The sequence below is a fragment of the Cynocephalus volans genome, chromosome 1 (genome assembly GCF_027409185.1).
Source record: "Cynocephalus volans isolate mCynVol1 chromosome 1, mCynVol1.pri, whole genome shotgun sequence".
NCBI classification, from domain to species: Eukaryota; Metazoa; Chordata; class Mammalia; order Dermoptera; family Cynocephalidae; genus Cynocephalus; species Cynocephalus volans.
In genome coordinates, this window is record NC_084460.1 from 640,370 (window position 1) to 653,811 (window position 13,442).

At 53.7% G+C, this 13,442-nt stretch overlaps 1 protein-coding gene across 1 annotated transcript; it reads left to right on the forward strand.

Annotated features, from left to right (window-relative positions):
- The first annotated feature begins 689 nt into the window (after positions 1–689).
- Positions 690–12,929, forward strand: TNFRSF1A (TNF receptor superfamily member 1A). Its single transcript, XM_063104277.1, has 10 exons — positions 690–1,031; positions 8,000–8,153; positions 8,398–8,526; positions 8,867–9,019; positions 9,272–9,350; positions 10,909–10,982; positions 11,115–11,228; positions 11,534–11,562; positions 11,757–12,003; positions 12,118–12,929. Exons 1-10 carry the CDS (start codon positions 993–995, stop codon positions 12,423–12,425), a joined length of 1,326 nt encoding a protein of 441 aa, XP_062960347.1. The 5' UTR covers positions 690–992; the 3' UTR covers positions 12,426–12,929.
- Positions 12,930–13,442: the final 513 nt, after the last annotated feature.

Genomic DNA, 13,442 nt, shown 5'->3' on the forward strand with positions numbered 1-13,442 from the left:
TAAATAATAAATAAATGAGATACCAACTAAGGCTCTGTAGAGGAGTTGCCTGATGTCCCGCAATTGAGGCAGAGCCAGGATCAGCAACTGAGGGACTGGATCAGAACGAAGAGGGGGTGGTCAGGGCCCCAGTCAGGGCAGAAAAGTAGGGTTAGGACTTACTCTGAGGTTTGGGTTGGATGGATAAATTTCCAAGGAAGCGGGAGATTGGGGTGCCGTGGAGAACTCTGGGGTAAAGGGAAGGGTTGCTAAGGGAGACAGAGCACTTATCATGTGTCAGATGCTTATCTGTCCTGTGTCAGACAAATCCTTACAGCAACTCCGTGAGATAGGTTATCTCCATTTTGCAAATTGGAAAACAGGCTCAGAGAGGTTAGGTTATATGTCTAAGAGCATCCAGCTAAAAAATAGAGGACTCTGAACTGGAACCCAGTGAATTTGACTCCAAAAGCTCTGGGTCTTTCCACTGCTGCTGGCCAGTGCGGAGGGTGACTAGGGAGGGAGCTTACTGCACTTTAGTGTTTGGTTGGGACTGCTCGGAATCCGTGGGTTGGGGGCACTAGGCAGCCGGATCTGGGACTTTGGTAACTCTGACTGGGCTACAAAGAGTTAAAGAACCTTCACCCCGTCCTCCCGCCTCCTCTGGCCTCCTCCTCAGGCTCTTCCTGTCCCATTCTTGCAACACCGCCTCTGCCCTCTGCCGCTCTCCCTTCCCCTCCCACCTCCTCTCTCCTCCTCCCTGCTTTAATTTTCTCCAGACTGAGGCTCCAGTTCTGGCCTTTGGGGTTCAAAGTCCCTGGAACCAGGCTGTGATTTCCACCCCCACACCTCAATCCTCAACCCCTCAACCCGAAGCCCAGGCTACACCTGGGACCTCCTGGACGGACTGTGCCTCCCGGGATGCCACAGCTGCCACCACTGCTGCCGCCGTGGCTGCTGCTGCCGCCGCCTTGAGCCCCAATGGGGGAGTGAGAGGCCACTGCTGGCCGGACATGGGCCTCCCCACAGTGCCTGACCTGCTGCTGCCACTGGTGAGCCTGGGGACAAAGGGAAGAGTGGGCTGCTGGGTGAGATGCCACCTGGCAGGAATGGGTCCTCACTAGGAGGGGGCTGAGTCTTTCCTGCCTAGGCCTGGCCCTGGCCCTAGCCTCGAGCCTGCGTGGCCTAGCCTCAACCACTGCCAGTCCAGGTTTGCCCACCCGTCTGCCCCCTGGAGAAGGCGGCTGCTCTGAGGCAGGGGAAAGGGAGAAGTTCGAAAGTGAGAGAGTAAAAGGAAGCCCTGGCTCCGTCAAACTGCGGTGTCCGGGAATGTGGGGCAGACTTAGCAGGGAAAGGAGTGGGAGAGGGAATTCCCAGTCCTTTCAGAATTCTGTCCTCTGGTCAGCTGGCTGGCCTCGGAGCATGTTGGGCTGTGGGCAGGCGAGACTGCCTGCGGAATCCGGCTGAGCAAACCCTGGTAGAGGGCAGGAGTTGTGTGGCTGGTGCAGTGGGGAAACTGAGTCCAGGAGAGAGGATGGGTTGGTGGCACAGGTTCGGGAATGTTCCATGGCAGGGGCTGTTTGGGAGTGGAGTGGGAAACTGGATAGGGGTGTCCCCAGTGCCCTTGCCAGGTCCAGGCCACCCACCAGAGATTGGGGGGGGGTGTCGTTGTTCACCCTTCTGCCTCTGGCTTGGCCTCTCGGCAGGTGGCCTGTGTCAGACCGATCCTCCCCAGCCCCACCTGCATTTGGTCAGTGTCCCTGTGCCTGTCCTCCAGCCCCCTCCCTACAGACCTAAACAACCATCCCTTGCTTTCTTATTCCTCAGTTCAGTTTGAGGAAGTTGGTGGAAGGTTGTTTTCGTCACTGGAAAGTGTTCCTTTCTCGGGCCTCAGCCTTGTCTCAGTACATCCTCGATCTTGCATGTCTTTCCTGGAATGGGCCTGATGAGACACCGCGAACCCATCTAGCTGGCCAGGTCTTTGCTCCTCCTGGGTCCCTGCGCTCCACCGGCTCACACTCTTTCTCTCCCCACGACTGCTTTCTTTCCAGCAGTCTCCCCAGAAGCCTCCTCAGACTTCTCAGGGCCTCCCTTTTGAAACTCTTTCTCTCCAGTGCCCCCCCCCCGCCCCAGCCCCGCATTTCCAGAGCCTCGTACCAAGCAGTGCCTCTGTCATGGTCTCACTCTCCACCCACCGTCTCCCAGTCCCAACCTCTCTTCCATTCTCAAGACTGTCCTTACTTCACCAACCAGCTGCCCTGTCATGTTCTCTCTTTGGGGGTCGATCATCTGGATTCAAACCTGGCTCCCTCACATAATAGCTGCATGAACTTGAGCAGGTCATATAACCCTTCCATGCCTTAGTTTCTTTACCTCTAAGATGGACTGAATAGTTACTACCTCATAATGTTGTTTTGAAGATTAAATAAATTGATACATGTTAAGTATTTATTCAATTTATTAAGTGCCTAGTCTTGTGCTAGAACACTGTCAGGTGCTGGGATTACAGCATTGAACAAAACCTCTGCTCTCACGGAGTTTATGGTCTAGTAGGGGAATAGGACATAGCAAATAGAAAGCACTCAATAAACATTTAGCTTTTCTGTTGTCATTACTAGTAATTACTGGGTGGCTACCTGTGTTTGGAGAACAGGGTAAAAGTAGCCTGAACAGATAAAGTGCCTGGGGACTGGGGCTGCTTTAGCCCAGGTGGGGATAAGACTGCTATGGACACAAGCCTAGCCTGGAGCTGTAGGGGAGTGGGAGGCGCACAAGGTCTGGATAAGGCTGTCCATGAGCTTTTCAATTTCTTACATTCAGTGGGCAATGCAGAGTGTGCAGTATGTATAGGGAACTTCAAAAAGTTTGTGGAAAAATAGAATTAAAAGATAATATGAATCTTTTCATGAACTTTTTGAAGATGCTTTGTGTGTGTGTGTGTGTGTGTGTGTGTGTGTGCGCGCGCGCGCGAGTGTGTGTGCGCGTGAGTGTGTGTGTGTGTGTTGGTGGGGGAGTAGGGAAGGAGTGTGACAAAGCAAATAGGATTTTATTGCTCTCAAAGAGCTTACAGTCTAAGAGTCAAGACAGTTTGCAGTGAAAAATGATTTTAGAACAATCCAGAGGAAAATATCCCAAATACCCACAAATGAATTGTGAACAGTCCTGGAGCACTGATGGGAGGCAGAACTGGGTGGGGGGATGAGCTGCCAGCTCACTTACCAGCTTAGCAGCTCACTTAGTCCAGCTGCCATTTCTCACTTAGCAGAATCTCAGCTCCAGCACTCAGCTCCAGGAAGTCCAGAAGCTTCCCCATGCTGATTCAGGTGTCCTGCACCATGCACCTGTAGTACTCCCTACATAGATATTAGGGCCTATAATTGACTGTCTTTGGCCCACTGAGAGTTTGTAAGAGCATGAGCCATGTATTATTCATCTGGCATCCCTGCACCCACACAGAACCTGGCATGTAGACTGTGCCCCTTAACTTTTTGTTGAATGAGTTAAAGAACAAAGGATTGGTCAGATGGGATGAGGGAGGGATAAGTCTCATAGAAAAGTGGATTTGGAGCTGACATCTGAAGTCTCTACCTGGCAGGGTGGCTGGAAAGGAGGGAGACAGAAGAGGCAGGAGACTGGTTTGCAGGAGAGCTTTTGAGTTTGAGAGTAGAGGAAAGCAGAGATGGGATTTTGTGTTGAGGGGTGGTGGTGGCAGAAAGCTGAGCACCTTGGCTGGAGTGGAAGGACCACGTTGAGGAACACTAAGAAATGAGGATGGGAAAATTGGAGTGAGTCGGCAGGGGCTGAAGAAAGAATGTTGAATACGGTCCCAGGTGGAGGAATCCATCCATCCATCCAGAAACCATTCTCTGAGATTCCACTCTGTTCTGGACTGTGCTCAAAATAGAAGTGAGATATCTCTGTAAGTGTGCATTCAGGGAAGGAGTGTCCCGTGGAAATGATGTTTGAAGTCAGGCTCTGGAGACGGAGAGGAAGATTCACACACCTGTGTGCAAGTTGAAGCCTGAACGCAGATAAGAAAGTGTGTAGGCTGGATCGGAGCAGGAAGGAGGCTGTGGCCAGGCCGTGGCTGGAAGACAGTTGCAATTATCCAGATGTGAGGCAACCCAGAGGCATGGGGAGGACTGAGAGATCACAGAGGAAGGACTGGCAAGGTGAACTGACTTCATGGATGGATGGCATCAGGGTAGCGAGAGGGCCCTGAGGAGAGAGGGGTAGCAAAGGTCTTGGCGTCATTGGTGTTGAGAAGTTGGTGGTGTGACATTTGTCTAGGCGAGGAGACTGATGAATTCAGTCCGGGGCATGTTAGAGGTCAAGGGGAAGAGCCAAGTGTGAGTGTGTATCTGACTAGCTAGAGCACAGGGTCTCAGTCTTTTTCCTGCCTTTGTCATTCATAAATGCTACATTCACTCACAGGTGGTTCTCAAGAGGACAGGAGCACATGTCAGAATCTGCAGTAGAGGTGTGTGCGGAGGTGGAGGCATAGTGGGAAAACTCTCCCCTGGAGATAAATATATTCCTACGGGGTACAGGGTTGGGGGCTGTTTCCCCACCTCCCTCTTCGGGAAGCACTGGCTTCAACTGGAGTGGAAGACGGATCAGACTGATTAGTCCATGTTCATGTGCTCCTGCAGTTCTGGAGTGCTGGAGGACGCCCAGGAGGACAAGGTGCTGTCTGACCAAGATGCTCTCTGATCTCTCATCTCATAGGGTTTATGGTTTATTTGGGGAGATCATATCTACTCACCCAAAATAACCATATTATGAAAACAGCCAAAGTAGATACGGTCAATTCATGTTACTCAAGTTCACAGGGGCGGAGCGTCTGATGGGCTTGTGGGGGGGAAACGCACGTCATTGATGGAGGTAGGTGGGATCTCTGCCGGGCCCTCGGAGCAAAAGCTGCCGTGAGCCCTCCCCTCTCAAGATCTTGACATTAAATGAACTAACACGTTTTAATGTAATGAACACATTAATGCGGGGGAAGGGAACAGCTCAGTGGGTCCCTGAGAGGTGGCTGGGTCAGGGTGAGACCACAGGGTCGATCTCAGCTTCTCTGCTCCACTTGCAGCCCCAGCACAGGAAATCACACTTTAAAGCCTCCCCAGGCGGAAGTTGTTGGGGAGTTGGAGGGGTGCTGGGCCACCCCCTCAACTGTCTCTCCACAGACACCCACCAGCTTCCTGCCCTTCCTCTGCTCCAGGCAACAGGCACTCAGGCTGGGGTCTGGGTCCTCAGAGCTCACCTCCTGTGCCTGCTGTTTTGTTGCCTAATCCAACTGCTAAGGACAGGACTCATGGGCCAGCTGGTGCCAACAAATGGTGCCCACTGGCGGGGAACCCAAAAGCCCTGGCTCCTAGGGTCATAAAGTGCTGGTCTGGAGCACCGCTGTGGGCCATGACAAGCGTCCCTTCTTGCCTGCTCCCTCATTCCTGGAAGTGGGTGTTCAGGGCTCTGGAGTTTTTCCAGTGCTGCCAGTGGGTTTGGGGGAGGGGCTGTGGAGACTCAGAACTGGCCTTATTTCCCAAGGATTGTCAGGGGACCCCAGGGAGGCCCCCAAACCCAACACAACTGGCCAGAACCAGCCAGGCTATGGGAATACAGTGAACCCGGGGTGGGAGGGCAGCCTTGGTTTGCTTCCTTCTGGAACAGGGGAGTGTCCTGGGGCTAGTGTGAGGGCCCAGGGAATGGGTTTGGTTCTGGGAGGCTTGTTGAACCAGAGGCAGGAACTGGGGCGGGACTTACTCTAAAGGAAGGATGCTGAGGGGTGGGGAGGAGCCGAGTGGCCCTCGGGGAGGGGTGGGTACTGACCTGATGGGCTGAAGAAGACTTCCCTTTGGGATGGCATGGAATGGGGACAGGGAGGCATTTCCCGAAATAAGGGGGCCAAGTGGGACAGGGATCTGCTGCCTTTCTCTTTTAAGGGGACAGGGTGGAAAGGGGCTCTGAGTGGGGATGGGAGAGAGAGATTGGACCGTAGGAAGAAGGGGTCAGCTGGGGTGTCCCTTGCTGGCTGGGCCCTTCTGTTTTTCTGCTGACTCATGACCCTGGAGGAGCTAGGGAAGCTGCTAGTTCCCTTTCCCCTCCCCTAGATCTCCCTCCCTCTGGCCTGAGTCACAGGGCGGAGCTGCTGGGAAAAGATTTCCCTTTCCCGGATCTGACTTAACCCCCAAAGTGCTGGAGAGGGAAGGGAACACGTGACCTAAAAAATCCTCTCTCCCTCCCTCCCTCCAGGAAGGGTCATCTCTCACTGGCGCCTGGAAAGCTCCCTCTGCCCACTTCCCCCCCATTTCTTTTTCCTGACTCTGTCTCTGCCTGTTGACTTTGCTCCAAGCCTCTTGGATGGGATCCAAAGTGCCAGTGACCTTAGGTGCTCCAAGCTCTTCACCTTCGGGGAAAGGAACCACACTTTCAGGATTGGGAAGTTCCTCCCATAACCACCCCAAACCCTTCCTGTTGCCCTGGAAGCCCCAGTCCTGCTCCCAGGAGAGATTGCGCAGTGCTGGCTGGAGCAGACTGGCGAAGGCTGCTGCCCTCTGAGTGTGGGAGCACCGTGTTTCTGTGCGCAGCTTCCCATGCTGGGGCTGAGGCTCGTCTTCCGGGCCTCACAGCCACAGCTGCAGCATCTCCCACCGAGTGACTCAGGGTGTGGCCTGCCTGCCTGCTCTGAAACGTGGAGCTCTCGAGGCTGGGTGGCTGTGGGCTGCCAGGCCCTTCTTTCCTGTACTGGAGTTTCTGTGATTTGATTAGTCTCTTGCTCCCCAATGTTTGACATACTTTGAGGACATTCTCTTTTCTTTACATAAAGTGCCTCTTAAAACGGGGAAAAAAAAAAATTCAAGGCCCTGGGAAAACCAGAAATGAGGCTGGTAGAGATGAAAGAGCAAAGTCTGATTCAGAGCTAAGTACTGACTCCCGGCTTTGCTTTCCCAGTGCTGAGCCAGAACAGGGCAAACCATTCAGCCGCTGTGGGCTCAGTCTGAGGTTGTAAAACATGCCTAACAGAATGCCCTGGTGTGCAAAAGGCTTTGGGACTCTTTGGCACACCCAACTCCTGACTTGATGGTCATTTGAGCCGGATCACCAGCCTCCGGCCAGCTCTAATAGTGTGTAACCTACATGCCTTGGCCTACTCCAGGCACCCCCATCCGTGACCTTTGCCTTTCCCCTTTTACTGCCCTCCCTGTTTGTCCTTGCCAACCTGGGGTGTTCGTGTGAATTTAGTGGTGGAAGGGTTGGGACATCGAGTGTGAGGGCAGGGTCCTGAGTAAGGTATAAGTGAACAAAGAAACCCTTCCTTTTGCTTCTGCCCCCTCCCCAGCATGGTGCCTGCAAGCACATACTTGCCTCCACTCCAATCTGATTTTTTTATAAAGACTTTTGTAATATAACATAATCCGGGAAAGTGCACAGATCCTAGTTGCTCACCCTTGTGCATGTTCACGAAGCGAACACACCATGAACCCAGCACTCAGATGCAAGAAGATCACCTCAGTCTTTAGGGCTGCTTGTTGGAAGAAAGGGCCATAATTGAAGTAAGCTGCTAGTTTGCAATCAAAAAACCATTCCTTGAACATCCATCCAGCATTGTTTGCTGCTGTGGGGAACTCAGGATAAGGATAAAATGCAGTTTGGGCCCAGGGACGACTACTACTAGCCTTGAGTCAACAGGACAAAAATTAACACCCAGGACAACTGGAAAAAATTAAGCACCAGATTGCATGGTGCCAAATGTCTAAATTTCAAGGAAGAACTCTACGGTTAGCTCACTTGGGAGAGCATGGTGCTGGTAAACACCAAGGTCACAGGTTCGGATCCCTGTACCAGCTGGCTGCTAAAAAAAAAAAAAAATGAAGGAAGAACTCTAAACTTTGTGGGGGTGACCTGGGGAGAATGTTTCACTGAGGAAGGGCTTGAGCTGGGAAAGTTTTAGATTTGCTGCCTCTAAGACTCCCACCCCTACCTCTCCTGATGGTGTCTCCTCTGTCTGATTCTTCCCCAGGTGCTCCTGGCTCTGTTGGTGGGAATATACCCCTCAGGAGTTATTGGTCTGGTCCCTCACCTCAGGGACTGGGAGAAGAGAGATAGCCAGTGTCCTCAAGGAAAATATAACCACCCTGGAAATAGTTCCATTTGCTGTACCAAGTGCCACAAAGGTAGGAGAAAGTGGTAACGGTGAGTCCCCTTGGTTATGTGGCCCTGCTCTTTCCTTTGCCTGTTCCAGATATTTCAGAACCTGGGGTCCCTGCTCCCAGGTTCCCTAACTTTGCTGTCCTGGGCTGGGATTTTCTCCCTCCTTTCCTTTCCCAGAGACTTTTGGGAAGCTTGGCTGTTCTTCCTAGCATGGGGCTCCTTGCTTGAGCTCTCAGTTGAAGTCTAACCCTGACACCCCGTTCATAGGAACCTACTTGTACAGTGACTGTCCAGGTCAGGGGCTGGACACGGACTGCAGGGAGTGTGAAAATGGCACCTTTACTGCTTCAGAGAACCACCTCAGAAACTGCCTCACCTGCTCTAAATGCCGAACAGGTGGGTCTCAGGCGAGGGCGAGGGATCTAAAAAGTGTGTGTGCTCTGGAGAGCCATGTGGGTCTTAAGGGGTGTGTGTGTGTGTGCCTGTCCACGTGGGCAGGAGTGCATGTGCACATGTGGGACAGTGTGCATGGGTGTGTACGTGTGTTACAGAGACAGACACACTAGGGGGGAGGGGTGTCAAGAAGGGGATGTGGGGCTGGTCTGGTAGCTCAGCTGGTTAGAGTGTTAGAGTGCAGTGCTGTAACACCAAGGTCAAGGGAAAGAGTAAGTAGAGTTACTATGGAAAAGGAGGTACGGGACTCATACCCCATCTCCTCATCTCCTCATCTCTCTAGAACTGCACCAGTTAGAACTTTCTCCCTGCACAGTGGACCGGGACATTGTGTGTGGCTGCAGGAAGAACCAGTACCGGCGTTATTTTAATAACAACAGCCTTTTCGAGTGCAAGAACTGCAGTCTCTGCCTCAACGGCACCGTGCATCTCCCCTGTGAGTGCGCCTCTCCGGACCCCAAGCCCTCTCCCCACCCCAGTGGCCGGTCGGTTGGGCATCTCTCAGGAGGAAGGTCCCTGCCTTTGTGTGCCCCGCCCCATGAGGCAGTGCTCCCTTTCCTTCCCACTCTCGGAGTCCATGGGTCTGGGGACCAGCTCCTCTCGGGCTGCCTCCGCCCTGCCCCTCACTTCCTCCTGTCCTGAGGTGCAGGGCGCCCCTCCTTTAGCTGTGCTGCACTTTTCCCCACAGGCCAGGAGAGACAGAACACCGTGTGCACCTGCCATGCAGGGTTCTTTCTAAGAGAAAATGAGTGTGTCTCCTGTAGTAAGTGAGTATCTCTGCCAGCTGTAGGGCACTAGATGGGGGGCATCGGGTGGGATGGGCGGCTGTAGGTGAGAGCCACTAGCAGTTGAGGGAGACACCCCAGAGTGCTCAGGCTCCTGCTGGCTGTCTGAGTAGCAGACACTTCATCAAGACACCAGACAGTCCTTCTGTCTTACCCCAACTTGTTCCTGACATCTTAAGAAGTCTTTGGGGATAGAAGCTCATACCCCAATGACTTGTAGTCCTTCTAACTTAGATCTTCAGACTCTTGGGCTACAGGGTCTACTATAGCTCATTGATTCTAAGAAATGCACTTTCACATTTCTGAAATTAGACTGCATCTTGCAACAATTGATGCATTGTGGTTTACCTGGCAGCTGTGTGTGTGTGTGTGTGTGTGTGTGTGTGTGTGTGTGTGTGTGTGGTATGTAAAGAATGGTGCCTCTTAGACTGGTGGCATCTCAGGTTTGATGCAATATGGTATTTCTTCCCCAGTCCCTTTGACCAGGCCTCCTAACTCCTTCTGGCTCCACAGAGGCTGTTTGTGCACACTTGTTTGCAAAGAAGAAACTCTGAGGGCTCTCAGAGTTGAAATGACCTGGGTTTAAATCCCAGCCTAGCCACTTACCGGTGTGCGACCTTGGGCAAGTTACTTAACATCTCTGAGCCTTACTTTTCTTACCTATAAAGTAAGAATAGTGACACCCATTTGGTGAAGATGTAAAAACCACAAAAAATACCTACAAAGTGCCCAACACAAAGCTATTTAGTTTTTATTTTTTTTCCACTAAGCTTCATCTGTTCTTGAAAGAGCTTTAATACCCATTCCATGTGGTTTTCACCATGAACTTGTGAGGTGGGCAAAAGTGTCTTTCCCTAATTTCAGATTCCTGCTGAGAAGTCACCTCAACTTCTTTCCAGCTCTCCTCCCCAGCCCCACCATGCAGTTCTCATACTGCCCAGTGACAACTCCCAACAGGGCAAGATATGCTGGTTCTATAGAGTGCTCTGTGGCTGCCTCTGGCAACTTGTGTTTACAAATTTTTCACATCTGTTTTTGACACTCCTCAAAGCCAGGTACTATAACTAGCAGTGTCATTTGAGAAAAAGCTTTTTAACTTCTCTTTGCCACAGGATTCTCATCAGCAAAACAACGATGAAATAATAATTCAATAACAGCTGCCATTTACTGAGCACTTACTAAGTCAGGCATAATTGTTTTACTTAATCCTCAATCCTGAGAGGTGGCTATGAGCCTTACTGTACTGATAAGAAAACTGAGGCTTAGATATGATGTGGCTTGCTAAGAGTCACACTGCTAGCCAATGAACGGGCTGCAATTTTTACCCTGACTCTGACTGCTTTTAACCTTTTTGTAAACAACCTTTACAAGATCCCTTCCAACTCTAAAATTAAATGGTTCTGTGCAAGATAGGTTGAATTCCATTATATAAGAGACAGCAAAAATATTTGTAAAGTAAATAATTTCCAACCAACTGAGTTTTTTCCTGTGTTTCTCCAATGGTAGCGCCTCTATTCACCAGTGCCATTTCTTCTTTTAGCTGTAAGAAAAACTCGGAGTGCACAAAGCTGTGTGTACCCACAACTGAAAATGTTAGGAGCCCTCAGGACCCAGGTGAGCAGAAATGACCTGGAGCCCATGCTCACCTGCCCTTTCCCTAATCCTTGCCCCTCCACCCGTCCGTCCACGCACCCCTGCTGTCTCCCTTCGTCCCTGTCCTCTGACCCCCGTCTGCTTTGTCTCCAGGCACGTCAGTGCTGTTGCCCCTGGTGATCGTCCTTGGTCTTTGCCTTTTATCCCTCCTCTTCATCGGTTTAATGTGCCGCTACCAACGGTGGAAGCCCAAGCTCTACTCCATCGGTGAGTGGGGCCTTTGGGCAGGAAGGGGTGCTGGTGGGATGTGGGAGGAGGCTGGGTGGGTAAGATGGCTGAGCATGGAGGGGGACCAGAAGGAATGTCCCTTTAGTTGGCCGCTGCGGACTCTGGACAGGAGATGGCCCTGGATGTCTGGTGAGGAGGTCATGCTGCATCAGTAGTTCTCTGGTCCCTGGGGCCACATAGGCTCTGAGCCGTGTCCCCACAAGTCCCCACTGCCAGCCCCAGTACAGGACGCCAGGGCTGAGAGGGGAAGTGAAATTTATGACACTTTGTTTCTTTTTTCTCAGTTTGTGGGAAATCGACACCTGAAAAAGAGGTGAGATGAAATCAGAGACCTACCTCCAAACTTCTCCGACTGTTCCTTATAATCTTATAATGCCCAAATGCCCTGGAATCACCCTTCATCCCTGGGCTTCCCCAATTTCCTCTTGCCCTAAACCCCATCCCGAGTAAAGAGGCCTGGGGCTGTTTTCCCTCTGCCCCACTAACGCTGCGCCTTCTCTCTTTCAGGGGGAGCTCGACCGAGTGACTACGAAGCCCCCAGCTCCAGCCCCAGGCTTCAGTCCCATCCCCAGTGTGGAACCCTCATACGTCACCCCCAGAGACCGGTCCAATTTCACGGTTCTGTCACCCCGCAGAGAAGCGGCCCCGCTCTCCCAGGCGGTCGAGCCCACCCTCACCGCGACCCTCACGTCCAACGCCATCCCCAGCCCCCTTCAGAAGTGGGAGGACAGCGCCCACACGCAGCGCCCAGACAGTGAGTTCCTCGCGGGGCCCCGGGGCGCGGGCGGCGGGGCTCCCACGAGCAGGGCCGGCGGAGGGCGCGCTGGGGGAGGGCCACCTCCGGGGCTCACCGCCCGCACCTCCGCAGCCGACCCCGCGATGCTCTACGCCGTGGTGGACGGCGTGCCCCCGTCGCGCTGGAAGGAGTTCGTGCGGCGCCTGGGGCTGAGCGAGCACGAGATCGAGCGGCTGGAGCTGCAGAACGGGCGCTGCCTGCGCGAGGCGCACTACAGCATGCTGGCGGCCTGGAGGCAGCGCCTGCCGCGGCGCGAGGCCACGCTCGAGCTGCTGGGCCGCGTGCTCTGCGACATGGACCTGCGGGGCTGCCTGGAGGACATCCAGGACGTGCTGCGCGGCCCCGCCTCCCGCTCGCCCGCGCCCCGCCTCCCCCGGTGAGGCCACGCCCCCCGCCGGGAGGGGCCCGCCCTGGCGCCCAGGAGGACTTTCTGGCAAGACGCCCCTTGGACCCCCTTTTCTGCAGAGGACGGGCCGCGGAGGGGCAGGCATGAGCTGGCACCCGCCCCTTGGTGCGACCCTCTCCGTGTACATAGCTTCTCTCAGCGGCTTGCGCACCGCCGAGGGTCAGGCGTGTGCGCGCGGAGGTGTGGCATGCGCGTGCGCGTGAGGCTGCGCGTGCCAGGGGCCCCCGCGGGCGGCTGCGGGGTGAGGGGCACGGTGCCCAGCCCCGTCTTGAGTGTGGAGGGCTCAGTGAGGCTGCTCGGGGGCCCCGGTTGGTCTCTGAGCCTTTTTCACAGTCCATAAGCAGTCTTTGTATCAATTATGTCACACTAATAGAAACTTGGCACCCTTCTGCCCCTGGCAGGGGCAAGCACAGGACAATGGGGCCTCCAGCTGGAGCTGCGGACTTTTGTAAAAATGCACTAAAATTCTGAGATTACAGCTCTGCTTCTGGAGGGAGTGGTCTGTCGGTGGGCCAGGCTGAGGCAGAGACCCCCATCCTGAGGGGTGGGCTGGGAGAGCCCTGAGCTGGGGCCAGACAGCCCACCACCATCGGGCCAGCTGACAGAAGCAGCCTGTGCTGTTCTGTAACCCCCCTGGGGACCCGGGTTCTTTCTTCCCACCCTCCTCTAGTGCTGACTGGGCAGTCAGTTTTATGCACAGCTTTATGTGGGGGCTCCGGTGAGTCTATGATACATAAATTTACAGTTCTTGATCCCCAAAGTCCTCAAAGCAGGAGGCAGGGTGACTGGGCCAGGCTTCTCGGTGGGAAGTGTGGTCCTTGAGGTAGAGTCCGGGGTGGGGTGGTGACCAGCACTCTTGGGGAGAGATTTCCTTTGGGGGCAATGGCAAAAGGTCCTCAGTGCTCCTCACACCTCTCTGAAAGGAAAGTAGGTGTGTGTTAGGCAGAAGTCAAGGTCAATGAGAGCGAGGGTCTGGCATGGTGGGGGGAGA